Source organism: Primulina huaijiensis, chromosome 18 (assembly GCF_012295235.1).
Source record: "Primulina huaijiensis isolate GDHJ02 chromosome 18, ASM1229523v2, whole genome shotgun sequence".
NCBI classification, from domain to species: Eukaryota; Viridiplantae; Streptophyta; class Magnoliopsida; order Lamiales; family Gesneriaceae; genus Primulina; species Primulina huaijiensis.
In genome coordinates, this window is record NC_133323.1 from 3504767 (window position 1) to 3531593 (window position 26827).

The 26827-nt window shown below is 34.0% G+C and overlaps 3 protein-coding genes across 8 annotated transcripts; 1 reads left to right on the plus strand and 2 right to left on the minus strand.

Moving 5' to 3' along the window:
* Window positions 1-121: 121 nt before the first annotated feature.
* On the minus strand, window positions 122-12369 carry LOC140964340 (probable starch synthase 4, chloroplastic/amyloplastic). Its single transcript, XM_073424018.1, has 16 exons — window positions 12077-12369; window positions 11144-11498; window positions 10430-10508; window positions 9157-10225; window positions 9027-9078; window positions 6150-6272; window positions 6004-6079; window positions 5720-5904; window positions 5415-5609; window positions 5124-5195; window positions 3124-3333; window positions 2242-2364; window positions 1121-1273; window positions 969-1030; window positions 796-871; window positions 122-586 (listed from the first exon to the last, which is right to left on the minus strand). The coding sequence occupies exons 1-16, from the start codon at window positions 12226-12228 to the stop codon at window positions 410-412; spliced, it is 3159 nt and encodes a 1052-aa protein (XP_073280119.1). The 5' UTR covers window positions 12229-12369; the 3' UTR covers window positions 122-409.
* Window positions 12370-13454: 1085 nt separating this feature from the next.
* LOC140964378 (uncharacterized) lies at window positions 13455-16954 on the plus strand. 6 transcript variants are annotated; one of them, XM_073424091.1, is made up of 7 exons: window positions 13455-13576; window positions 13978-14193; window positions 14316-14455; window positions 14830-14970; window positions 15059-15118; window positions 15317-15507; window positions 16867-16954. In XM_073424091.1, exons 2-6 carry the CDS (start codon window positions 14016-14018, stop codon window positions 15491-15493), a joined length of 696 nt encoding a protein of 231 aa, XP_073280192.1. In that variant the 5' UTR covers window positions 13455-13576; window positions 13978-14015; the 3' UTR covers window positions 15494-15507; window positions 16867-16954. The 6 variants fall into 6 exon arrangements, with proteins under 6 accessions (XP_073280192.1, XP_073280193.1, XP_073280188.1 ...); XM_073424092.1 differs by lacking the exon at window positions 16867-16954 and adding an exon at window positions 15901-16228; XM_073424087.1 differs by lacking the exon at window positions 16867-16954 and adding an exon at window positions 15668-15885.
* An 825-nt stretch (window positions 16955-17779) lies between these two features.
* LOC140964377 (protein REDUCED WALL ACETYLATION 1-like) lies at window positions 17780-23650 on the minus strand. The gene is made up of 16 exons (XM_073424085.1): window positions 23268-23650; window positions 22341-22432; window positions 22029-22166; window positions 21885-21941; window positions 21736-21808; window positions 20675-20833; window positions 20296-20445; window positions 19909-20164; window positions 19710-19825; window positions 19547-19633; window positions 19376-19464; window positions 19106-19168; window positions 18917-18973; window positions 18602-18698; window positions 18340-18498; window positions 17780-18176 (listed from the first exon to the last, which is right to left on the minus strand). Exons 1-15 carry the CDS (start codon window positions 23301-23303, stop codon window positions 18340-18342), a joined length of 1629 nt encoding a protein of 542 aa, XP_073280186.1. The 5' UTR covers window positions 23304-23650; the 3' UTR covers window positions 17780-18176.
* Between the last annotated feature and the right edge of the window lie 3177 nt (window positions 23651-26827).

Genomic DNA, 26827 nt, shown 5'->3' on the forward strand with positions numbered 1-26827 from the left:
TCATCCAATCCCACAAACCATATAGTATATGATGATGAATTTAATTTAATCTAGAGAAATAATCTAATCAAGAACAGGATATGACTCGGAATCTTTGATCATTGCCATTTTTACACCCCGCTTAAAACTTGTATATGATTTACGAAACTGGAATGAACAGAGAATATATATCTTTGATGTACATTTATATACAATGTATATTCTTAAATATTCACAAATTGAATGTATAACGTCATCTACAAGTTGCCGTTGATGTTCTCTTCCATTTTGAAGTATTAAATAGGAGCAACCAAAAAAATAGGACCAATCAGTAAGCATCCTGAGATCAGAGTCAGCCTGATGGGAGCAAGCACCAGCATCTTTTAGGGACATGAAAAAATCGTTGAACACAAGTTGCATCTACACCTGTTCAAGAACGATTTACGGTCTTTGCTCTTGTGACAGACTTCATATAAAGTTCTTCATATAATGATGCTGACGAAACCCAACTAAAATCGATGTTCATGTCCTTTTGAACGAGCTGTTTCCATCCATCACCATCATTCTTATAATGGTAAAATGCACGTTCTAAAGCACTGTTAAGTCCCTGTAAATAAAGGACAATTCACCATGGCCATAACAGCTATTTTCGGTGAAAGATGATCTAAATTTTTTCAACTATTCAAGAAAATATGCAACTTCTTGTTATTCAAGGAGCATAGTGAGTGGAAGTGTCGTCTGTTCATCAAAATTCCAACCAAACGAACAAAATGCATAAAATAAAAATATCTAATTAATTCATCACTCCGAAGTTACCTGCTCATCAGCTGTGAAAAACGTAAAACCATTCCTATACTGGACGGGTACTGAGTTATCATCCAAATCAAAAACACTGCACGCGGATTCAGAAACTTAGTTGTGCTATTAATCAAGTTTGAACAAAGTAATATTCTGATTTATTTCAAAAACTAAGTCACTGGCTATTCTACCTGTCATTTAGACCACCCGTCTTCCTAGCTATTGGAATAGACCCATATCTCATTGCAATCATCTGCATACATACAAAATGAGCTCGGGAAATATCAATTTATTTCACTTAAGTTCACTGGGCCAGTTTCACAGAAAAGAAAATAACCTATACCTGGGTAAGGCCACAAGGCTCAAATATGGATGGGATAATAAACATGTCAGAGGCAGCATATATTAAATGGGAAAGAGACTCGTCGTATTTCAATAACAATCGAGCAAGCTCATGATTCTTAAAATGGTTTCCAATCTCTTCAAATTCCCTCTGCAAAAAGAGAAACCCCATCGTCAATCACTCAGAGTGGGTGAAACGGTGCTTTTTCAAGAAGAAAATGGTATCATTAAATAGACGACTTCAATTGGACTAAATAATGAAAATCGAGAAAATATAGTAAAGGTATATCAACCATTAGAGAAATACCCAATGCCATTATACAAACTATCAAGGTCAATTATCAACTATTTATCAGTGATTAGTTGCTCAGACATTACTTCAAACCTTTATTGAAATGGCGTCTAGCTATCATATGACTATATCAGAAAATATTGTCAAATATGAAAATAATAATATTTATTCTCCTGATGCCTGATAAATGAAACTTCGAAAAACTTCCACGTGTCTGCGTAAATCTTGGGCTATTGAAACTTTAGGCAAAGCAAAGTCGGTTTCACGTGTGTGAACCAGAAGTGCAACTCACTCCTGATTTAACACATCAAATATCCTGCACACTTTCACTGTAGAATTCTGTAGTGGCATTGATCATACACAAGTCCGAGTCCGACCAATCTCCAGTGAGATTTTCTTGTAGTTCAAACTGAGTTAAATCAGAAAAGAAATTTACTGATTCAATTGGCTGGCTACTAGACAGCCTTTTCTTCTATCTTGTTAATTTAGGAAAGTTACCAAGAAATACTTCAAATCCCAGGATGCATATACTTGAATTCTTTAATATAACCGCTCTAGTTTTGACTTTTACTTATATTTTGTCAGCAAACTAATCAGGATCTAAGTCACGGGACCTTTAGCTATGTTTATAACAAACGTTAACCCAGCTTGGAAACGCAGGAAATGGTTCAGAAACAAAATGTTGCTCCACACTAACAAACCTTTTCCCTTCCAATTGTTGCATTTGAAAATGAAGTCTTTTTCTTTTAACAAAACTAAATGTTTTGTGCAATAAAGGCTACAACGTTAAAGACATCATGTAAAGTTTAGAAAATATAAGAACGTTCCTGAATTTGTGCAACTGGACTTGAACCTAGAAGAATGAACTGTCCACCTAATTCCAAAGTCCGATACAAAGCATGCCTTATAAGATGCACACCCTTTTGAGGCACCAATCTTGTTATGCAAGCAACCTGTTGCACAAACAAATCTATAGTTAAACATATGAAATTTAGTTGATCATGCTATGCAAACATGAAACCAAAACATACCAATCTTGCTCAACAGCCATAGATACGTTATTTATCCACAAAAGCACATTGGGGCTCTTTGGTGTTACTGAGCTTATGACAATACTTTCTTTTTAATCTATGCCTGATATTTTTATACCATAGACTAAAGTTGGAACACTTTAAATTTTTTTCTCTTTCCTATTTCACCAATCGAATGAACAAAAACAACCTCACTTTTTGGAAAGTTATCTTAATGGAATTATAGTGTACGGTTGATTTTCTTACACTGCATTTTTTTAATTTATTAAAAACATGAATTTTTTATTAAAAACATTCCCAATTCTTGTATCTATATGGTTGGATTAGTACATAAATAGTAACGATCCAAACCAAATAATTAGAACACTCATATCATGTTTATGTTACAAAGCTAGTTTCATTTTAGGCATAATGGATACTAATCGGCCAAGTATCCAACTTGAGTCAATTTAACATAGATTAGTTCTTGCAGATGAAACTGAAAAAAGGAAAGAAATAACAATGGCTATGTCTTAGCAATATCACATATGGAATGAGTTTCAGAATTCAAATTGCATGATAAAGGGCAGCCAAACCAGTAGTACAATCAGATCTATTTGGTAAAAAATAAGTAATTTGTAAGACAAAAGTTATATCGTGCGTAAATTTTCAGACGGCGGCCTACAAATCAAACCATCTTACCAAGGGTTGGTTGCTATTTGCAGAAGACATCCCTAGGTATCTTCTTAAACCCTCCTTATTCTCTGCTTTGCCCTCAATATCATATGCATGATACTGAACTTTCAGAAATCTGTCAGTAGCTGGATTCCATGCATCAGTATCAATTCCATTTAAAATTCCAACAAACTTTTTTGAATGTAAATTAAGTGTTGTGTCCAGGCCACATCCTCCCTGTGCATAAAAAAATACAACTTCAAAAACATTCTTCCCACTTCAACTCAAAATTTTGTCCACAGAAATATCATCACCATACACAGAAGCCATATTCAAAAACCTTAAATTTTGAAAGGATAAAGTCATAGGGAGTGTTTGCTAAATATATTCTTTTAGAGAACGATTAAATTTATAGATTGTTTAGAAGTGCGGAAAAATAGGAGTGGGAAGTGTTTGAAAATAAAAAGCTGAAAATATTTTATGGTAGAGTGTTTGATGAATAAGTTATTCTAATATTAATTTTTTGATAAAATACCAAAAATACCCCTATTGAAGCGTGCAAAAGATAGAGCTTGATGGTGTATTGTGTGAGCTGTAAATAATGTAAGGCGTAATTTTAGAATATGAAGAATATTGGATGTGAGTGTCCAGATTTACTTACCGTCGTACCAAAATCACAATCACAATGAGACCAACGTCTGGATTTCAACTAAATTGAGCAGAAACTGAAGTAAAATTTGGGGTAAAGAAACACAAAAACTAATTTTTTTTAAAGCGAAAAGCCAAGAATAACTTTCTTTAGAGGTAACAAACTATCCCTCACATAAATTCTTTGGCTTTTTCTATTTTCCATTTAGACTAAATATCGCTCCGTGCTCATTCTATAACGTGTTAAACTTGATATGTGTCAATATATTGTGATTCCATGAATGCTTCGTCAATCCTTTCCCAAATCAGCCGATATCTAAAATACATTAACTCACAGCGAAAACTGAAAAGACTTTAAGTCACATCTAAATATAACCTTTTGCTCATACTTTAGAACCACCAGTAAAAAAAAAGCTTGCATGGGAGTCACCCATTCAGAGTTCATTCATTACTTGTTTTACAAGCGCTAACTTTTGGAATCCCACAGCAGATTTTTGTTATCATTCCAAGGTTAAGATTTGAGATTCATAATACAAATCTATATAAATTCAAAACTACATTCTCCACTCGTTTCCAAGGTAGTGAAAACTAATATACTGAGGTGTGCACCAAACAAACTATATCTGACTCAAGAAATTGCACTTAGGGTTAGTTTGATGTAGACATGTAATACAAGAACTGACAGTAGAATAAACATTATAATTTGATATGATATCATATTCACATGTTAGATGTTCAAATCAAATGGAATCATAAAATGCAGTGTATATGGAGAAAAAAGAACAGTACATGTATAACAAAATCACATTTTCTAGATTATTTTTCACACCCCTACCCCACATAGTCTAGCATTCTGGGCAGAAAGCTTTTCTCTCATGGAGGTGAGTTCCTCTGACACAAGCACAAAGCACTGGTAGCACTGTCCTACCTTTTACGCTAACAAAATCACATTTTCTAGATTATTTTTTCACACCGCTACCCCACACAGTCTAGCATTCTGGGCAGAAAGCTTTTCTCTCATGGAGGTGAGTTCCTCCGACACAAGCACAAAGCACTCGTAGCACTGTCTTAGCTTTTATGCGGTCGCAAGGGTGGACTGTGATTGGGGGCATGAAATAAAGAAAAGGAAAGCAAAAAAGCAAAGATTACATTAAAAAACAGGGGCCTAACATCTTTCATTTGCGGTACTAAAAACCATACGATTGGTGCTACTACCAAATACCATTGCCCAAGCACAAAAAATTTACAATATAAATAAGCTCATCATAAAGATAAAACAAGGACTTAGTAAATTGTGAGGAAAGAAAGAACTCAATGCCGAAATCCTATTATATCCAGAAACCACGTTCATTAGACATGCTTATAGTTACACTTTGTACCTCGTGGGTCAGCATCTCTTGAGCATAGGTTGGTGAAACTGTTGTCACAATATTGGAGAAGACTATTGCACCCTGTAAAATGCCAATAAATGAAATAAAAATGATCAGGATAATGTGATAGAAATCAGCACAACATAAGTCATGGACAGATTAAAGAATAAACTATTCACCAGTCTGAGCTAAAGAAAGAAAGTGGCAAACCAGGACGCAACACCTCGGAGCAGATTCATGCATCCTTAACCAAGCCAATGAAAACCTTCAAATGCAAATGAAATATAGAGGATCGGATACCTTAACAGCGTTGACTCTGTCTCTTGATGAGTTGTCCTGCATTCTATCCTGCCTGTTTAGTTGTTGGACATCTAGACCACAAGATGCAAGATCAGAAGCTGGTGCATTTCCTTGATATGCAAAATTGTGACATGTAAAACAGATACTTGCTGAATTCAGTCCTTTTGGAACATACAGATCCCAATAAAGGGGTGCCTGCCAAAATAGCAAGCAATCAAATTTTTTTTTTTTAAAAAAAAAAAAACCTAATTCAAAACACTAAAGAAAGGTGATATGTCAAATAACAAGATCTCTAACATTCGTACAATGAATGCAGTCTGCCAATCATGACAATGAATTATGTCAGGTCTCTTGCCAGCTTGAAGAAGCAATTCAAGTGCTGCCCTGCTGAAGAATGAGAATCGCTTAAAATCATCATGCTCTCCATAAAATTGACCCCTCCAGAAGAATTTACTTGGATGATGTGGCTCGATGAAATAAACAGGAAGCCCTAACAAATAAAATTTTTGTAAACCAGCCAAAGTATCAGAGTTAAAAGAACATCTCAATGAAAATAAACACTGGCTGCAGATGTAAAAAAATTTTAGACCTTCAACAGTGCCAACCCATATTTTGTTTTTGAACAATCGACCATCAAAATATGACTCTACTGGCACATCTAAAGCCTGCATGGTACGATGTGGATAAAAAAATAGATGTAAAAACTGTAGAGCATGCTCAACAAAAGTCAGATACCTTAAAATCTCGAATAAGCTCGTAATTCATGCAATCATATTTTGGTAGAATAATTTCCACAAGGTGCCCTTTCTTCTGAAGTGCCTTACTCAGACCAGTTAGTACGTCTCCCAAACCACCAACCTAAAATAAAATTAAAAAATCCACCATGGGCAATCCTCCAATATTAGCATTAATATATTTCCGTTTCTAATTTCTCAGATTAGTGAGAATGCGTACTGAATATCCAATACATTTCACACATTAGATAGATCAATAACGGGCATGCAAAAATCCAATATATAAACGGGCAGGCAAAAATCCAACCATGTACAGCATGTAACCAAATGAAAAAAATTCTGTCAAATAGAAATTCCCCATCATCCAGATAGATGTGTTAAAATCCACAATAAATGTTAGCTTTTTAAAAAGTGTATGTAAAATCTGCAGTCGACAACCCTCACGTATTTGGATTACATTAGCTGAGGGGAACAAATACAGAACCCAATAAACGCAATGAACCAATTTGAAAACAGGAAGACCTTGTTCAGGATTAAAGTTGCAATAACAAGAGATAGTACAGTCAAATTCAATGCGATCTTAAAAAAAATCATTGTGGACACGCTCATTATATCATTTCTAATAAGCTGAAAAGAACCACCTACAGACCTACCCCTATAATCACTTACTTCCATTGGCGAATTGAGTTTTTTCACTGTTTAATCCATTATCCACTTGATACACTCATCCTAAAAAAAATTGATCTACTATAAATGTTGCCAACTGATGTCTTAATGCCTATGGGCAAATGTCAAATTAGGAATTCTACTTGCTTCTTGCTCCCCATCAATCTAGATAATGAAAACAACCAAAGGACTGAGACCAATTAATATACCAAGCTGAACTCAGATAAGTTATGCGCTAAAACATTTTCACAATCAGCAACTGAGACTGTAGGGCCCAGGTTAAATCACCCAAAGCCTATGTGAAAATTGTAAATTTATCGAGTTAATAAAAGATTATGATGCTTATTAAAATGAGCCCATCCTAAATTGTTAATTTCCGGATAAAAATTTCATTAAAATGCTAAATAACCAATTTCATCATTTCAACTATACGTAAGAAAAACGTCTTCAAGTTTTATATACTTATGAAAAACAAAACTAAATTCACGTTGAAATTAATCAACTTAAAAATAATATCATTTGCAAAACAATTAAATGATTTAAATACTCTAATGACCAAATGTCCAAACTATACTAAAGCATCCTGATATAAATAAAACCACGAAATCCTAATGAATCAAAATGAAACAATTATTTCCAAGCCCTATGAAACAAACTCCTAAATCATCATCCTCGTCAACTTATCTCCTTCACATATTCTATGAAGTATGAATTCATAGTCTCTATTTAGATACTACCCAAAAAGCTCAAGTTCAATGGCTGCGAAATAAACTTAGCACACCCCTCTAAGTTCAACCACTAAATCAATCTCAAGAATTATGAATAATGACCAAAGCTAAACAACAATTGATAAATGCACATGCAAATATGATCTTAGAATTCAGCACGAAGTAGAATAACAAAATGCCAACCAAAATTTCAATGTCCGCTATGTTGACCATAGGGAAACAAAAAACGGCTCACTTATACAATTCACATAGCATTTTGACTCGCAGAAAATAAGAGGTAACTCATACAGAATAGGTGTACGAGTTATGTTGACAGTTGACCAGAAAGGAACAAAAGAGGTGATTCACATGTATTGTTCCACACACGGTACATTGACACATATAAACCAAAAAGTAACTCTCATACCATGACACAATAAAAAATAAAGATATACAGAATTTGAACAGAAAACCATCAATATGTAGGAGGAAAAAATGCATTACCAAACAAAAGTCTCATACAATGTACATATATAGCATCGAGTAAAGGTCATGATAACAACTTACATATTAAAATTCAATATCATGGAGCCTTTTGGAAATGATATTGGAATTGAAGAAATACTCAACTTAATCTGATTGTACATCTCCAAGAAAATCTTGAAATTTCAGAAGATGTCATTTAAAGTTATTCGATTAAACAATAATCCTGACATGTTCTAAAAAATAAAATTTCTAATCTAATGACCCAGATTATTTATTTACATGTAATTCTTACTAACTATTTATTTCAAATTTGTTTCTAAGTTTCTTATCTAAAATAATTAATAATACCCCATTTTAAATTATGATCCAGTTTAAATTGTAAAAAATTACTATTTTTCTCTAAACAACCCCAAAACTTCATAAAATCTTAGTGGTGTCTCATTCAAAATCACTTTAAAAAAAACTTCGTTCAAATAGCTAAAAGTAGAATTTTAAAAAATAAATAAATAAAATTAAAACTCTATTATAAGCAAAAAAAATCAATTTTCTATGACAAATTCAATTTCCTTTGACAAAATCAAATTTAGCAAATTTCCAGAATGCTACACAAGGCTATCTTTGAAACCTAATTAACAAGTAATTATTCAAAACCCATCCTTAATGCTTTGAGATGCTGCGGAAGAGCATCCATACCTTACAAAACAGCAACAATGACATTTAATAAAGGTTGCAAACAATTATCCTGTCTACTTTAAATCATATTTAAATATTGAATCAGATCAAACTTATAGTCGATCAAAATATCAATACTAGCCATATCTTATTTAAACGCTCCCATCACTAAAAAAAATTTAAATGCACAATGGTAAATGTTTTCAAGAATATAAAAAAAATAACTTAAACACAAATATACGCAGATATATTTTTATTTAAAAAATTATCTGACTAGGTTTTGTGATGTTACAAACATAGGAAGCACCTAATCAATTACATCTAAGCGGAATGTAGTTAAGCCATACCTTTGCTACAGGCGCCAACTCAGCTGCTATATGTATGATGTGCAACCGTTCACTAGACATTGGAAACCACTATTAGCAAAAAATGTATGCATTATGTATTACCAAAAGAAGTAATGTGTTAAATGCATACCCTGGAGCTGACGATACCAGTCTCAGAAATGTTGTGATGATTTCACTTTCGTTCATTTCTTTAGATGACAAATATGCATCACATATTTTTCGCTCCCTACTCCATATCATTTCTCTCAATAGTTTAGCTTCGTCAGCCAAAATTTTCTTCTCAAGAAACCACCCGTCCACCATTAGCAGTAAGCTACTCCAAAATTCTGAAGGCTTATCTTGCACGGGTCCATCTTCTGCTCTTTTATTAATTTGTTCTTTCAAATTACTTAGTGTATCTTGGAACTCCTTCATAGAATCTTGATATAACTGAACGTAGAAATGTATGTCTGCATCAGACCTTTGAAGGCGCTCGTCCAACAGTTTTATCTTCTGTTGCATGAGTTCACCATATTGTTGCATTTTTTCAGCTGACAATCTATATAAATTGGCCTCGCTGAGAGATTCCTCCAGCCGGTCAACCTTCTTGCGAAGTTCTTGGTTTTGCTGCAGCACTTTAAAAGCTTCATCAGTATGTTTTGTTGTGTTATCTAATAATTCTTGCAGACTATCTACTTTCTCATATAAACTTTTGCATTCCGATTTCAAGCTTGAAATTTTTGAACCATCTTCTTGAGAAGCAGCAAGTTTAAACTCAAACTCTTTTAAAGAAGATTCCAAAGAGAATCGTTCTTCCTCCAGCATTTGAATCCTGTGACCGGTTTCCCTGACATTGATAAGATCTCCCTTCAGCACCTCCAGTTCATTCTTCAGGGACATATTCTCTGCCCTTAATAGTTCCAATTCCTGGGTAAAATAATTCACAGCATCAATTTGTGATGAAGAAACTGCAGAATTCATATCTTGAATATGTTCCATGCTGCTACCCCTACTAGACAATTCACTTCGCAGCTTTTCCAACTGGTCTTCAAGGAGTTCCACGCGTATCTTCTCTTGTGCAGCCATTTTAAGCCTTCCATCAGTTTCTGCCAGTTTCATCTCCAAGACATTGATATCTGTCTGCAAGACCTCCTTTTCTACAATTATTTTCCCAAGGTCTTCAAGGGCACGGACACGAGCTAAGTTGAGAAGATGTACATCTAATCCAGCAATGACACCAAATATATTACAAATTTCCGCTTTCATCCCAAAAATAGAGCTTACGCATGTCATGAAACTTCTTTACAACTCTTTTTAACAAGCATGAATGAAAGTTAAATGTGCAGGCCTCTTAAAATTTATTCATTAGTAAATAAATAGAGGTCTGAACAAAAGAAATGAGTTCAAGATAAGATAAGATTTACTTTTTTCTGCATTTCTTATCATCTCAATCAAATCCTGAAGATGAATTCCTGAAAGTTGCTCTCCATCTGATTTGGTAGACTGCCCAACATAGAAAATACAAAACTTTCAATATATTTTTTATTGTATTTTATATTGACTGGAATCAAGATTATTAACGATAATTCGAAAGTCATCGAAAAATTCCAGGACAAAATTTAAGAGCTTCTATTTTTTCTAGGACTATTTTAGAAAATTGCAGCCTTCTTTATAATTGTCAAACAAATAAAGCATTCAATACACATGCAATGTTTAAAGTGATTGGCACACATTATACCCTTCTATGATTGTGCTAACTCTGAACAGCTAAACTATAAGATTATTATGTTGAATCCAAATGAAGAATCCCAAAGAGAATCTTATTTGATTTTGTTGGGTTGAGAAAATGCAGGTCTCCAATGCTGAACTTTCCGGGGACTCGAGGAAAAAACTCGATGATTCACATGTAAGGTGATAAAAAGAATGCCATTGTAACTTCATATGTTTGCAGAACCGCAAAAATAAACATAAGTAGATAACCTGACTATATAAAGGATCATTGGACACCCAGATTGACTGTTAACAGAATAAACCGTCAGCATTGTGGTATAATTGTATGAGATTAAATCGATCCTAAGTATTACTCTTCTCACAAACAAATAGATTTTATATTCCCAAGAATTATTGTCTAGGAATACCACGGGTCTTATGTCATTTGATGGAAAAATATCAATCATTAGATCCTCGTTTCTTGGAGTAGAATAGGTGTCCCCCTTTTCTTTTGAATGTTTGGATTCTACTGCAATGGTGATTCCACCTTTCAAATCAGTCTCGTTATTTGAGGAATTGGTGTCCTCCTTTTCTTTCGAATGTTCGGATTCTTCTGCGATGGTGATGCTGACTTCCAAATCAGTCTCGTTATTTGAGAACAATGTGCTATCCTTGGATGAGTTATTTGGATTAAAGTCATTATCACCCATCGATCGGAAATTTAGATTTGCAGGAGGACGCTCAATGTTGATTTTCTTTACATGCTGTTTTTTATTTTGCAAGCTGCAAATATTCAGGTATTAAGTAAAGCATATGCACGGTAGAAAATCAATTTATTTATCTACAGGCACACTCATTTTTCCAAAAGAAAAAACTCAACATATGAAAGAATGAATCTTGAAAACAGAATCAAGAATCAAATCAAAGATAATAAATAGAATAAGGAAGTAGACTAGGAAAAAAACCGTTTCCACATAATATTGCACAGGCATGTTAGTAGGACAAGAATATAAGATCTTTATTAAAACAATTGCAGTGTATAATCAAATTGAGGAATCTTGAAGCAACAAATTTCACATCGTCAATGACTTAAAAAGGAAAAAGACAAACAATAACCAAGCCCCGTAAAAGTTGCAACGTGAAGTTTTCTTGAACAAAGTAATTTTCCACAACAAAGAAAGCAAGAATCACGAAACAATAAAATTACTTTCGCCCCAAAAAGTCACGAATAACATCGATTAAATCCAATAATAGGACGCATGCACCCATAATCATCCAACTCCTATTGTAAAACTCAAACAACTAAAAGGAATAAAAGTGAATCAAGAAATGAAACATGAAGTAAGAAAACTTATCAAAACCTAAAATTACGGTGGCGCATTTTACAGGACGGAGTGAGCGGGAAGCGAAAAGGCGAAGGGTAAAATCGTGCATAGAGTAGACCGCCGGTAAAGCTTCCTATTCCGGTAACACCCCAGCCAAGAAAGCACGTCGAAGGCGGCGGCGGCGCCATTTACTACCACAACCACAACCACAACCACAACCACAGTTTACGTGAACCGAGGGAAAAAAATTCGCAAATCACCTCTGCGGAGGTTTGGCGACAAAGAAAAGTTCGTAATATCTTCTCTCTCGCTTGGGGCTTTCTCTTTTCCGCTTTTGTAATTTCAATTGTGTAAATATTGTTTGTGTCTCGGTCTACTGAGGATTGGATAAAACGGCTATTGGTTGACACGTGGCAAAAAAGGAACACATGATTTAAAATAAAAATTTATTTATTTATTAAAAAAATAAATGTTTTTTTCTAATAATTCGCTCATGTATATGTGTAGACATGTAAAAACGAGTTGGCGGGACGGGCCAGCTCGCCTCCCGTCGCAACCCACCATTAGACGGGGCGGGGCGGGCCAGTCCGTCATTTTCGCGGGCCTCTAAATGGACAACCCAGCCCAACCCATCTTGGGCCGCGGATTAGGCGGGCCGACCTGCTTATTTTTAACCCGTTTATATTTTTAAGAAAAAAATACTAAACAATATCACAGTAAACATATAAGAAAAATATATTTTAGTCAAATAGTTTCATAAAATACTTAAAAACATTGAAATAAGAGAAATTAAGAAAGCATCAACATAATCCATAAAAAATAAAGTGCTTAAACCAAACATGAAGATTGAGACATGGAAGAGAACAGAAAGTCGAAGAAAGATAAGGTTGTAAATTTTAGAAAATATTATGTGTTCAACAATACACATAATTATGAAACCTTCGCTGGATCCACAAAATTTCACTACAACTCGTCGGACTTCAAACAAAACCGCTCTTGGGTTCACAAACAACTGTTATGCTTAAAAATTATTTTAAGATTCATAAATAAAATTTACAGAAATTTCTTCCCTTTAAGATTCATGAATAAAATTTACAGAGATTCCGATTTTATCAGAGTGAGTGATGGAGGCGAGGCCAAGGAGAAAAATAAGATAAGAGAGTGATGGAGACGCATGATACTTATTCCAATTTTTATATAAAACTTAAAACTTAAAAATATAAAAAAAATAAAATTATACCCTAATTTGACGGGCCAACCCGCCCCGTTTGGGCCCGCAACCCAAACGGGCTCAGCCCATTTGGTCCGCCTCCAAACGGGCTGCTATTTTATCAACCCAACCCGCTCAATTTTTATAGCAGGGCCTGACCGCTCAATTTTTATAGCAGGGCCTGACCAATTTGACAAGTCTATATATATGTGTATGTATGCAAACCGCCGAACCGGGAATGGACCGTTTATAGATCGCAACGGAGCTCGGTTTTGTCCGTGGCTGTCGAGATTTCTCATTCTGCACCGGCGATTTCGCGCTGATCAGTGAGTCTTTTTTTTTTATCCCGTTTGGCTTTTTATTGATTCTATGCTTCGATGCAGTTTTTGACTTTGTATTCGGAGAACCTTAACAGAGGTCGATGCGTAAATTGCTGCTTGGAGTGGATAGTGGCGGATTCGGTTTCATAGTGAGTTTGGCTCCACAATAAAATTTGATATTGAATAATAAGCTTGAGGTCATCTTAAAGGCTAGTTTTTTGGATATGGGCTCTCGTCTAAGAATATCAAGTTTTTACCGGTAGTCCATACACTAAACTGGCCATTGAATTTTCTGGGGTTGCCTCTGTCTTCAATTGCACGTTTGATTTTTATATGTTTTTATTTGGCAATGATTGGTGTTTTCACTTGTAAATGAGTATATATGATGATTCAATTTATACTGTTAGGAAGTGGCTGGATACCGGAATACTGCATATTATTTGCAATGGATGGAGTTAGCTCTCTCTTTGTTGACTTGGGATTCCTAAATGTTGCGATTTTGCTCGTAATTGGTTTGGCCACCTTGATTATGATCCGGGTTTCTTTTGTTATAAACTGGACCAGCAAACCCCGAAGCATTAGACCTCCGAAACCTCTCAGTACCATGATAATTCTTGGTTCAGGTGTGCAAATTTCTCCTTTGTGGAATCATTGGTTTATCCTTAATTATGATTCATAGGCTCCAGTTATTAGTATTTGCTGGTTCCTTCGTTTAAATTTTGGTTTTTACCGGATCATAATGTAGGTGGTCACACTGCAGAGATGATAAACCTGTTAGCTGTTCTGCAGATGGACAGGTTTAAGCCGAGATACTATATCGCTGCTGCCACTGATAATATGAGCCTTCAAAAGGCTAGCATGTTGGAAAATTCTTTGCTAGACAAGGTGTAATACGTTGGCTTCAGCCTGCCAAATGATTCTTTGTGTAACAAGGGGTTATAGAGTTTTTTGTGAGTTTAACACCAGAACACCTGTTTTTTGTGAGTTTAACACCAGGACACCTGTCTTAAGCCTGCCAAATGATCCTTTGTCTGTTTCGTGCTACAATCTAGTTGTTTCTTTAAGAGCCCTGTGATTTTGGTCAGACTTGAAAATAATTTGTAACGATCCCTTTTTCTGGGGAAGTATAAGAATTCTATTGATAAAGGGATCAAATTTATGGGAAATTTTGAAACATTTTTGTACTTTGTCTGCTTATAACCATTTATGATCTCATCAATCACAATTTTTCTGAACCGTTTTTACGATATTGGCCACAGGATGAGGGGTTTGGAACTTCCCATTTTATGCAAATTTATCGAAGCCGGGAAGTTGGACAGTCATACATAACTTCAATAGGCACAACCTTAATCGCTTTAACTCATGCGTTGTGGATAATGTTTAGGATCAGGCCTCAAGTGGTATTGCTGTTTCTTTTTGTATCTTTACTTCAATAGTTTGACTTTTTTGTCTGATTGAGCTATTTAATTAATTGCGGTTACTGCACAGATTCTTTGCAATGGGCCTGGAACTTGTATACCACTTTGTATAATTGCATTCCTTTTCAAGGTTTGGATAACTTGACTGGACATTATTTTCTCCCCTCATCCCCTGTGCCTAGACTAGGTGCAACAAAATTATGAATGAGGAAAACCTCTTTCTATCAGTAAAAACAAAATTAAGATTTGTGCATTCCTACATTATGCAGTGTTTTTTTTTTTCTTGGTAAATCAGAATGGATGATGAATCTGTAAATCCAAGTTTCAGGTGGTTGGTATCAGGTGGTCTTCCATTTTCTACATTGAAAGCATTGCTAGAGTGAGGAGGTTATCCTTAAGTGGCTTGCTTCTTTACAAGCTCCGAATGGCTGATCAATTATTTGTACAATGGCCCCAACTGAAGAAAAAATATCCCAGGTCAAATTATGTTGGTCGTCTTATGTGATGGCTTCGTTGGAGGTATTTCGAGTCTTCAGATTTTTCTCTCTGATTTACTGCACGTTGTTTTAAGCCAATATCACAATTTTGACGAGTGTTTTGGCAGCACCAGGAAAATTGTAGCTTATATCAACGAACAATAGTCAATTGAACTTGTAAAATAAATTTTGTTCAAGTTCAGTAGATCAATTTAGAGAGACAATAAATGCTCAAACCTCTATAATTGCAACTCAAGTGGCATCAACGTGAAATGTGAACTTAATCAGCGATGTCTGAGCACATAAAGGAACAAAAACAAGCTGGAAGATAACACAAATGACTTTGAAGTTCCTTAAGTATGATAGCAAAGTGTTTAACTGTCACAATGACATTATCGAAAACACAGTAGTTTGAAATGAATATTTTTTCTATCAGATACTGGTATTGTTAATTACATAAGCACTGGCTACTTTTTACTCAATGCTATGCCATTACATGGGATTGGCTCTCGTCTTTGAGGTAGGAGAACTTGGTAAATCACATTACCAGGCTCAAGAGTCAAGAGTCTACATCACAGAAGCACAATCACTTTCTGATTAGGGGGTATTTTGTGTGTGTGTGTGTGTGTGTGTCTCGTACATTGACACTTGCTTCTAACGAGGAAAGTACTATTGAATTCATGTTCTTGACAAGGAGACAAGGGCAAACCCCTTTTTGCACGAAACACAAGCAAAGATTTAGCACACTTTGGAATGATAATTATTAGCTTGTTTTTTTTAAAAAAAAAAAGATTATTAGCAACAAAAGTTACCTGTAATTAATTTGGGGAAAGTAGTCATTCCAGGGAGTGTGCAAAAAAAATATGTTTTCGGAGAATAATAACTAGTTCAACAAACTCGGGGTCTCTGTTTACACATTTTCAAAATTGTTTTGTTTTTGTTTAAGCTCGTCGGAGTGCTGTTGCTCATAGGGACAGATAAGTGGGTAAAAGATATCTCTAACTGGAGAATTACCATTTTTCTGTCCATTTTTAATAACAATTCACTGGTCATGGCAATAACGTTCTGTTTTTTTGTTATTTTGATGGTGGTATCTGTTAGCCATGGAATTGCTTGAAGAATTGTTCTTTGTTAAGCAATTATACTTTTGTGAGAACAATAAATCAGTATTGTGGAAAAATCTATAATTTCATTTACTCGACAATTTCCTACGTTATTACGTATATAATCGGGAAGTGATTGAATTAAAAACTAAGATCTCCAAAACGAAAGAGTAATTATTATTTTGTGTTATCATATATCGTTATTTGTTCTCTTCTTACCATTCAAATTTTAACGTAAAGATGATAACTCAACTCAATATTAAACACACAAACGTTAATTACGTGCACTTGATGGCTAGATTTATATAAGGGAATGCATGATTGGTTGGGTAGCTGGGCCATGCGATTCTTGGGATAAGAATAATATCATTGCATCAAGTATATGTCGCTGTCGACCTCAGTAACTATCCAGCTCTCTCAGTAACAGAAACTTCTTCCATATCAGAAGTTTCATTTCTCCACTTCATCTCCAAATCATCAAGATAATGTTGATACATGTAAGATACAGAACCCCATAATGCCCAATATCATTGATATGCCCTTTAACCCAGTGAGCTTGTCGTGTAGAAAGATTACGGACAGAATTGGAGCCAACGGCAGTCCGAAGATACTAATCACATTTGAAAACAATGACGAAATCTGGAGTATCAGCCCTATTCAACCAACAGTCCAACACCAAATGTCTGCCAAGCAACTGCAGTTCAAAACAACTTCATAACATAAGAAACTTTCCCTGACTTGTACTCGTTCATTTCTTTGTTCGGCGTCTTCCATTTCCCTCTAGCGAATAGCCCAATTACTATCATGAACGTTGCAACTACACATTGTTAAACCGTCATATCGAGAACCGCTCTAAGGATTTCTTTCTTGATGATCTTCTGAAAGGCGATGCCTATACACAAATAAACTAAAGCAAGAATCAGTGGATACGAAGGCTTCCTTGTGATAGCCAATTCGGAGTTGATTTTCTTGTCTTTTGCAAACCATTGGAAGGCGATTCCCGCCGCCAAAATGTGTCTCCCCATCTAATAGCTGATTAGAGGTCAAAACATACCGCTCTCATTAAATTCAACACAAAATTGGCTTAGTCCGCTAACCAATTTTGACCTTGCTAACATCATGCAACTACTAATTATTGGTCTCTACTATTCAACAGGAAATCATATTTCATATTCTTTGTGAACCATACATTTGCAGTCGATTAGAATGATGTCAATAAGGAAACCACATCTCATTTTCCAATTAATGGAAAGTTTACATATACAATTGAGTCAAGAAGGAAAAAAAATTAAATTTGCAATGAATTATAATATAAAAATCATCGTTGTCTGTCACACAAACTTTGATCACAAACTATTTGGGTCTACGGTCTGAACCTTCATTTCTGTATATATTCATGAATGAGAGAGAAGAAATAAATGAATATAACCGTGGGAATACATATACTTTACAAATGTTCCCCCTCCCCCCTTCTTCAAGTAGCAAACCAAAACTGGATCATAAATTCCCACAAAATTGTCGGAAACGTTGATCTCGACGAGACAAGTGTCTTTTCTGCTCGAGAATGTTACATTTTGATGTCCACAAAATAAATTTTCCATCCAGACGCCTATGCACGGAAAAGAAAGAGTAAAATGCTGAGTTAATTAAAATAAATTAAGCCGATGATTTACAAAAGTAAAAGGGTCATTGGAGAATAACTCATCTGAACTATTATAACTGGTTATAAACAGTTTGACTATAATTTACCAGAGAAGGGAAAGAGAACTCACTCATCGAAGAGGGATGTGAAGAAGAATGACTGATGCGCAATATAAAGACACAGATATGATAGCTGCGGCGATAAAATTGTGAAACAGTTTCTGATTATCTCTTGTGGGTACGAAGGCTGATTTGAGTGTGTTAGTTAGTTCAAAAATCCGATATGATATCTGCAGCAGCGAACAAAAATCGATATTGAAATTTAAAAGCAAGAAATATTTAATCACGACGTAACTTCAAAAATTGAAATCCAGCCGAGAAATATTCGCTCACCAAGATGTAAATAGCAGTTGTAAGCATGAAGTTAAGCAAAGGATAATCTGGAATAAAACAGAGCAGCCATTTGGGCTGTCCATTAGGCATATTTGACCTGCACGCGTGTTAATAGAAACCAGTAAACCTCATAAGTCAGAGCTATTTTTAATGGAACTTTCCTAAAGGATGAAAGGATCCCACTGAGTCGATGCCAAAAAATACACATTAGAAACAAAAAGTGACTCGCTAATTCTTTTCTATGAAGATCATTCGACACATTTCTTTAAAGGTTGACCCAGAAACATTAACAAGCAAAGAATTTGTCCCACGTACCTCAGCCATATGTGGAACTGAGATATATAAGTTTCCAACGTTACTTTGCCGAGCCACCTGGCAACAAAAATGATGTATATAATTAAAAAAATGGAAATCCAATAACCCCAAATGACGTCAAATCAACAAAAGGTGAAGGGGATGAGTTGCTTATGTGATTACAAAATGGAAAAATAAATAAAAACTTACGCAAAGAGGGTCAAAGAAAAATTCCGAAGCTGCTGACTGAAATTCCGCAAACAAATGTAGATGCTGAAAACAAAAAAAGAAGAGACCTTAGAAGAAAACTGTCACAGGTCAGCACTTGCCACATGCAAGGTGCTATTACTTGAGATGTATAGTTTCTTTTTCAGTATCAAAGTTAATCTCATTGGCAATAGAAATAAAATGCAACACTAATATTATGATAAATGCATATAAAAAATGAACAATCATATCAAAATTGAAACTGGTACACACGTTATGGGTATCCATGATGTGTAAGGATGGAGCCTGTTGTACGAAATTTTGTCCAACTTGTAGATGTATTCAAACCATAAATAGCCAACCTAAAAGTCAGATGAGGCAAAAAAATCAAATAACAATCCGGTGACAAATAAATACAAAATGGTGAGCAAATCAATCGCTTACGATCAAGGCAGCTGTAACAATGAATGCCTTGATTGTGAATCTTCGTTTTGTCTCAGTCTCCTCGAGTTTCTCCATCCACTTTTCAACCTGTAAGAGAGATCATTTGAAACTTAAAGGTCACGAGAAGAGATGGCACTGCAAAACTCAAGTGCCTATGCATTACATTTGGGTGAAGGTAGGCATAGATCATTCCAACTATCCATATATAACGATCAAGGCCAGATCTGAAATGCCACTCATGAAGTTTTGGAAGATCCGGTTTTTCAGGATCATTGTATCCTGCCACCGAGATTAAAAAGAAATCAGCTATTTAGATGGGAATAAACAAATTCAGTACGATAAAGTCATGGATGGCCACGCACCTAACAAGAATGTGAAAGGACTCCACAAAAGGTCAAAAACCCCTGGAATCTCCCATACCAAGATAACCACGACAAAACACATAAATAATTTCAGAGCCATCACCAATCTTATATCATTATAGTTGTGACCAATACCAAGGGCTCCATACACCATAAGAGTGAAGAGGGTATGCATTGGGCAGATATAATAAAGTGTATAGTCGTTGTTAAGAACTATACAACAAAATGCCACAAAAAAGTTTAGCCTCCACATCATCTGCATAGAGAACAAAATCCAACTCAAATACACATCAAACTACGAAACCTCTGAAAAGAGAAGTACCACCATGCTTCAGGATTAAGAAATAATGAGAAGAAATGGGAAGATAACATAAACTATAATGTCACCTGAGCAAATCGAGCAAGACTAAAATCTTTTCTGATATAGTAATAGGAGAAGTTTCCAAAACCAGTCATCCATACATATGCAGCAATAAAGATACGGATAGCATTGTAGATCTCCGTTGCAGCAAAGTAATGATACATCAAAAAGAGGACCTATAAGAGACATGAAAAGAGGCAAACAAATCAGAAACTATGCAGACAAAGAAGTGAGTGCAACGACTACACATCTATATCAATATGCAGATAGACATCCAGTGTCTTCTGAAGAAAGGCAGGAAAATAAGAGACTAATCAAATAAAGAATCTGATTTTTCAAACCCTGGAAAGAACATCAGATAGACAATATCCCTTAACAAAAGATGTTTAATATCAAACTGCTTGCCTGCATCCATCCTTTCCACTCTTCAGTTTGATGGCGATTAAGATAAAGGATTGATTTCCCAGAAAATGCAGACTTGTCATGATGTTTCTTAAGAGAAGTCATCGTTGAAGCTATAATAAGAAGAACATACAGAAAGAGGAATAGATCGCGATTGTAGCTCTGTCCAACAACAAAAAGAAACAAATTAAGTAGTGGTGTACCGATCAAATAAATCTTTAGAAGGGAAACATACATATTATGAGTGAAATGTTTAAATTTCAGACCTCTACGATCTGCTATGGTTAATTATGGACTTAATGATGAAACTTGAAAAAAAAAAGCAGCAATTGTTGAACTTTGTGAGCTGATATGAATATGATCACAGACCACATATGTCAAAATGGTTATTAATTGAACAAAATAAATCAAAACAATTGGGCTCTAAACTATATTGAGCAGTATAATGAAAAGCAGAGGCAAATATAAATGCTTGAGGACTTCAATAAACGCCTTTCCATGATCATACAGTGCTATTTTATTTCTAAGATATAAAAGGCAAAGGAGTGCCAACTAGGGCTGCAACTTAGCTGACCTGCTCACGAGCATCTTGATCAAATATTGGCTCGAGCTTGGTTTTGACAAAATAACTCGAGTTTGGGCAGCTCAAGTATGCTTTCGAGTCAAGCTCGAGGTTTGATATCTCAGGGTTGAGCACTCAAGCTCAAGAAATCAATTTTCTAAGAACACTAATTTGAATCACCATTTTACCCTTAATTTAATAATATATTACATACTAAAACATTTGAAGTTTTAAAATTATAAACTTTTTTTCCTTTTTGGAACGCCTAGTACCAACGCGTTTGTGTAAATTTTTAAATTTACTTGTGACTAAAAGCAAGAAGGATACAGCTTTTCATATCATGCTTCACAACAAATAATGACACATCAAATGCTGATTGTCAAATATGAGATATATTACTAGTTGTCTTTTTGGTACTTATAAGCTTACAATGTAATTTACAGCATTAACTCATCAAAGACAACTTGAATTCTGAGAGCCCAAACAATCAAAGAAACAGCACCTTAGTTGAATCTGCAAAAATGCTCGTGCGATCACAAATGTAGAAATAGAACAAAATTGCACCAAATTCAGCCCTGCATGATATTAAAAGATCAAGTATGAATGAAAAATAAATAAATCCAAATCAACCAATGGTTACAAACAACTCACATTGCCCTTAGAAGTAGTCGATTTTCAACTAAAAATGAGCTATCCATCGTCAAAAATCTGGTTAACAAAGAGGTTTCATTAATTTGATGGATAAAATCCAATCAAAGACGACATTAACAAATGTCCAGTCCAACAGGGACAGACCTGATTAAGTTTGATTTAATGGATGAACTGGACAACTTTGTGGATGCTGATTTTGTGAGACCGCCTTCCAACAGCACAGCACGATCATCATCTTTGATAGCTTCACTTTCCAATCCAACAAGATTACTATCTGAATGGCTGTTTATCAGAAAAGCAAATCATATCATGAGTAGATATTGAGTACAAGATACTGATTTTTCTCCTCTTGTAATTTGTGTCAAACATAAGAGCTTTTGGGAAGCATAGCCTGAATGTTCCAATTTTTCACTCTTATAATGCTTGAATATCTTGAAAAGCGGAAAAGTCGCTTACACTTTTGAAGGGGTTAATAACTTCGTATACTCTAACCACTCTGCATAAATCCACCCAATAATGATCGGAACGACTCCAAGAAAAAATGACACCTGGGACACAATAAGGACAGGTTCAATGTGTAGGCAGTTTTCAAGATAGCTTAAAGAAACAATAACACATAATATTCAGCATTGACAAGCAAGAACAAGTAAAACAATCTACTTAAACCTCATTAGAGTAACACACAAATATCATTAACAAGTTTTCAAGTTTAATGGCCATAACTCCTTCCCCTGATAAGTTTGAATCGACAACCTATCAAGTTTCTAACTCCGCGATAGTGTTTCCAGTTCCCACCATAAGTAATGATGTCATTTCCACTAGATCTAATATCTTGATTCCTCTTAACCAATGATATCTTCATCATCAATCAAATCATCATATCTCCCATCAAACACATTGGTGAATTATACCACATATTAAGAATAGACATGTAAAAGCAGGAAAAATCGAATCTTTTATAACACAGTGACAAAATCTATAAGCATGAAATTGGACAATCAGACACACTAAAAATGAGAAACAAATTTGACAACCCAATCATTGTCCAATTAGTCCAGCCACAATCAAGTAAAGGAAGCAATTCAAATAATTTCATGTCAAAAACCATCCGCTCCTACCATTTTCATAACATGAATATAAGAAAACTCTCATTCACATACGTAACGGCTTCATGATTCAGGAAGTAGAAATTCAAAACAAAGAGCTCTCGATATCATCTTAGCTTAAGATCGACATTGGAATCGCATTGACAAAACAGATAAACGTCCACAAAACGGGCCGTAACTCAATATAACATTCACCGCACCGCCTACGCAACGACACTTGATCAAACGTAACATCCTAAAGAAAAAAAGGACAGTGGAAATTTTTTTCACTTCGAACCTGTCCAGGTGTCAGAGGTCCCGAATCCACAACCATTTCTTCGCGAAACCCAGAAAAATCTTAAACCCAATCAATCAATGGATTCAATCTACACGACAATCCTCATCAATCGAACGGCTGCGCGACACTGAAGTGCAAAACACGGTCTACTCGCACACCGTATAATCATTCGTACATAAAAAATATATATATGGAGATATATAAGAAAGAATTGGAGGTGAAATGGAGAAGGAAAGCAGAGATCTAAAGCAATGGAATCAGTAAGCCGACGTGATGTCGCGGTTTGCTTCAAGAATTGATAATGCCAACCTTGGTTCAGATGTCTCTGTCCTGCCACTTTCGGACCAACTGTAGTGGTTGCGGTTTGGTTCGTGTTTTCTGGTTTCTTCTATTTAATTTTACCAATCCCTTGCATATACATCAGCTTTTAATAAAGAAAATTAACTTTAAAAGTATTTAATTTTTGTAATTGGATTTTTTCTATTTATTTCTGCTAATCCCTTGCATATACATCATGAAAATAATATGGATTTTTATAATTAACATTTATTTTTGTTTTAACGTGGAGTTTTTATAATTAACATTTTTTTAAAAAGTAATTTGCCTATCATAAAAGAGATTTTTATGTCAATGTTACTGCAAGATATAGACAAAAACATATCATATGTCAATTTTATGACATAAATTTCTGACCAGATATTTAAATAAATATTATTTTTCATTACAGATATACATCAGATTAATCCAATTACTCGAATAAGAGGATACCTACTTTTGACAATATTCGACATCTTTAATTATTTGTATTAGTATTAGTATTAGCATATTTCCGTCCTTTTTAATATATAAGTACACATGTCTTGAGGGGATTATTAATAGTTTTATGAAAAGAATATTTGTTGTGATATTATAATTAATTCTCAAGTACCAAGGGAAGGAATAAATGCATTGATTTCGACAGGGGAGAACAATATCATTAGGTTAACATAAAAATTTTTATTAAACCATTTGACAAATCAATTTTATAAAATATATGTTTTACTTAAGTTATTAAAAAAATAATTATTTTTTATTATAAATATAAATATGATTGATCAGTTTCACGAATAAAGATCTATGAAATTTTTTTACAAATACCTAATCAATTAAAATAATTTATTCAATCAATATTATTAGGAGGTTACAATAGTATAGCTAACCATGCATAATTATGAACGTGGACTTAAACTTTAAGAAATATAATTAGAACTGCTTGATTGATATTTTATTGGTTGACAACAATTTCTTATCCCAACTAATCACCCTTAATATTTCAATTTCTTTTTTTTTTGTTATTCTAGCAAATAAAGTGACCAACTTTATTAGGTATGTATACAGAAAACCAGATATTAGGGCACCCACATTGGTGCATTAATGGGTGATTATTAACACTCATTAATATTCATGCACCAATGTGGGTGCATGAATTATTAATCTTGGCTGCCATCTCAGCCAAGAAATTCATCAGAATGAACGGCATTATTTCGCAAATAGCAACGGTTTTTCGTAAACCGTCGCAAATTGAAAAACGTCGCTACTTGCGACGGTGTCTCAAAACCCGTCGCTACTTGCGACGGTTTTTCACAAACCGTCGCTATGTGCGACGCTTTCTCACAATACTATTTATTTTTAAATAATATTTGTTGTAAAAATTTAACAAAATTAGAAAGATATTGAATTAATTAAAATTTAAAAAAATGAGTATGTGGACAGTGGGACCTATAAATAATGAAAGTTGATGTTAAATGAATGTGAGTGTATGTTAATAATGGGAAAGTGCTAATGTAATGAATATGTGGCTCGTGGACTCCATAATTTTTGAGGAGATGGAAAGTTAATAACATAGATTAATGTGGACGGATGCAGATGCCCTTATAATTGATGCACACATTTCTACCGGTTAATAATAAAATTGCAATATTAATTATATATATTTGTTATTAAACGATTTTGATCGTCTATGTTGTTAAACTTTAATCTTAGTTGGCGATATTTGTTGTTTGATAATTGTAATCCTTTTTTTTTACAGGAAGGTTACGTTATATCTATTTAACGTCTACGTGGTTCTGAGTTATGACATAATGCTAATATACAAGGGTCACATCAATACTTTCAGTAAAAATAACTAAAATTTTGAAAACTTAGATATATACATGATAAAAACAAATCGAACAATATATAAAAGATTAAAATCACAAAATAGACCAAATGACAGTTTTTCCCACCAAAAAATTAGATGCCTGTTAATTTATATTAATAATAAAATTTTAATTTTTTTTATTGAATTAGTTAATTTTTTTAGTACTAGTATTGTATTTTTTTAATTATTTTATGATCAATTATATATTATTAATTTATCTCTTATCATTTATTGTTATTATGATTGTTTCTAATATTATTTTAGTATATATTTATGACAAAAATAATCGAAATGACAATTTTAAATTATTTAATATTAATATTTTTTCCTTATAATTAATTATATTATCATTTAATTTTCTATATTTTTTCGTTTTTTATTTAATTAATATTTTTTTATAAATAATATTATCGTTATAATTAACTATAAAATATTTATTTTTATCATAAAAATAATTATTTTAATTAATTCTCGTTATTAATAAAATTATAAATTATACTTTTAGTGGAATTAATATCACATTATTATTAAAAAGAAATGATGTATAACAAGATAAAATTATTTTGAAATGTGATTCTAATTTTAGTAAATTATATTATTTTATTGATATTAGAGAATGAAAATAAGATATATTTTAGAATTATTAAACTACATAATGTTATATGATATAAAATTATGGAAATAAGCAATCAAATGTTATGAGATGAGAGGAAACTCGAAGAAGAGATATTTGAAATGAAGGAATGAGACACATATTTATAGTCGAATTTCGAGGTGTGAAACCGCGTAAGAAAAACGCGTCTTTTCTTTTGAAATTTAGTTTGTCAATAACCTTGTGTAAATTTCAAAGCCTGCCTTAATGCATTTATTGTTTGTCTGCCAACTTTCTCAAATTTCAAAACTATAAGTGGTTTTGTCGCTTCGGTAAATCACTTGAGTCTTGATAAATTTTCGGTGCCATGGAGCTAAACCAGTGAACTATTACTTTTTCTTCAAAGGACGGCTGTTTCCAAGCCCATCTTTTGATTGTCATCGCTCGATTACTTTCTCGTTCTATGCTCTCTAGTCTTGAATTCTTATTTTTATTTTTAACACGTTCTCAATTAGTTGCTCTTGTTTTGTGTAACAACTCCTTACAAGAGGACCAATCTATATTTGGTAAGGTGGTAAAAAAAACGAAATTTCTCTTAAAGACAACATTGTGCTTGTTGAGGGACGACCTTATATTTTTACACGAATAATGCTAAAGTTACAATCAATATATCGTTACAGCGATATTTATAACCATTATATCGCGAGATTTTACTGATATATCGCGAGATTTTGTATTCAATATATAATGAGATTTTGACAAATTGAATTTTTTCATCGAATTTTTTAT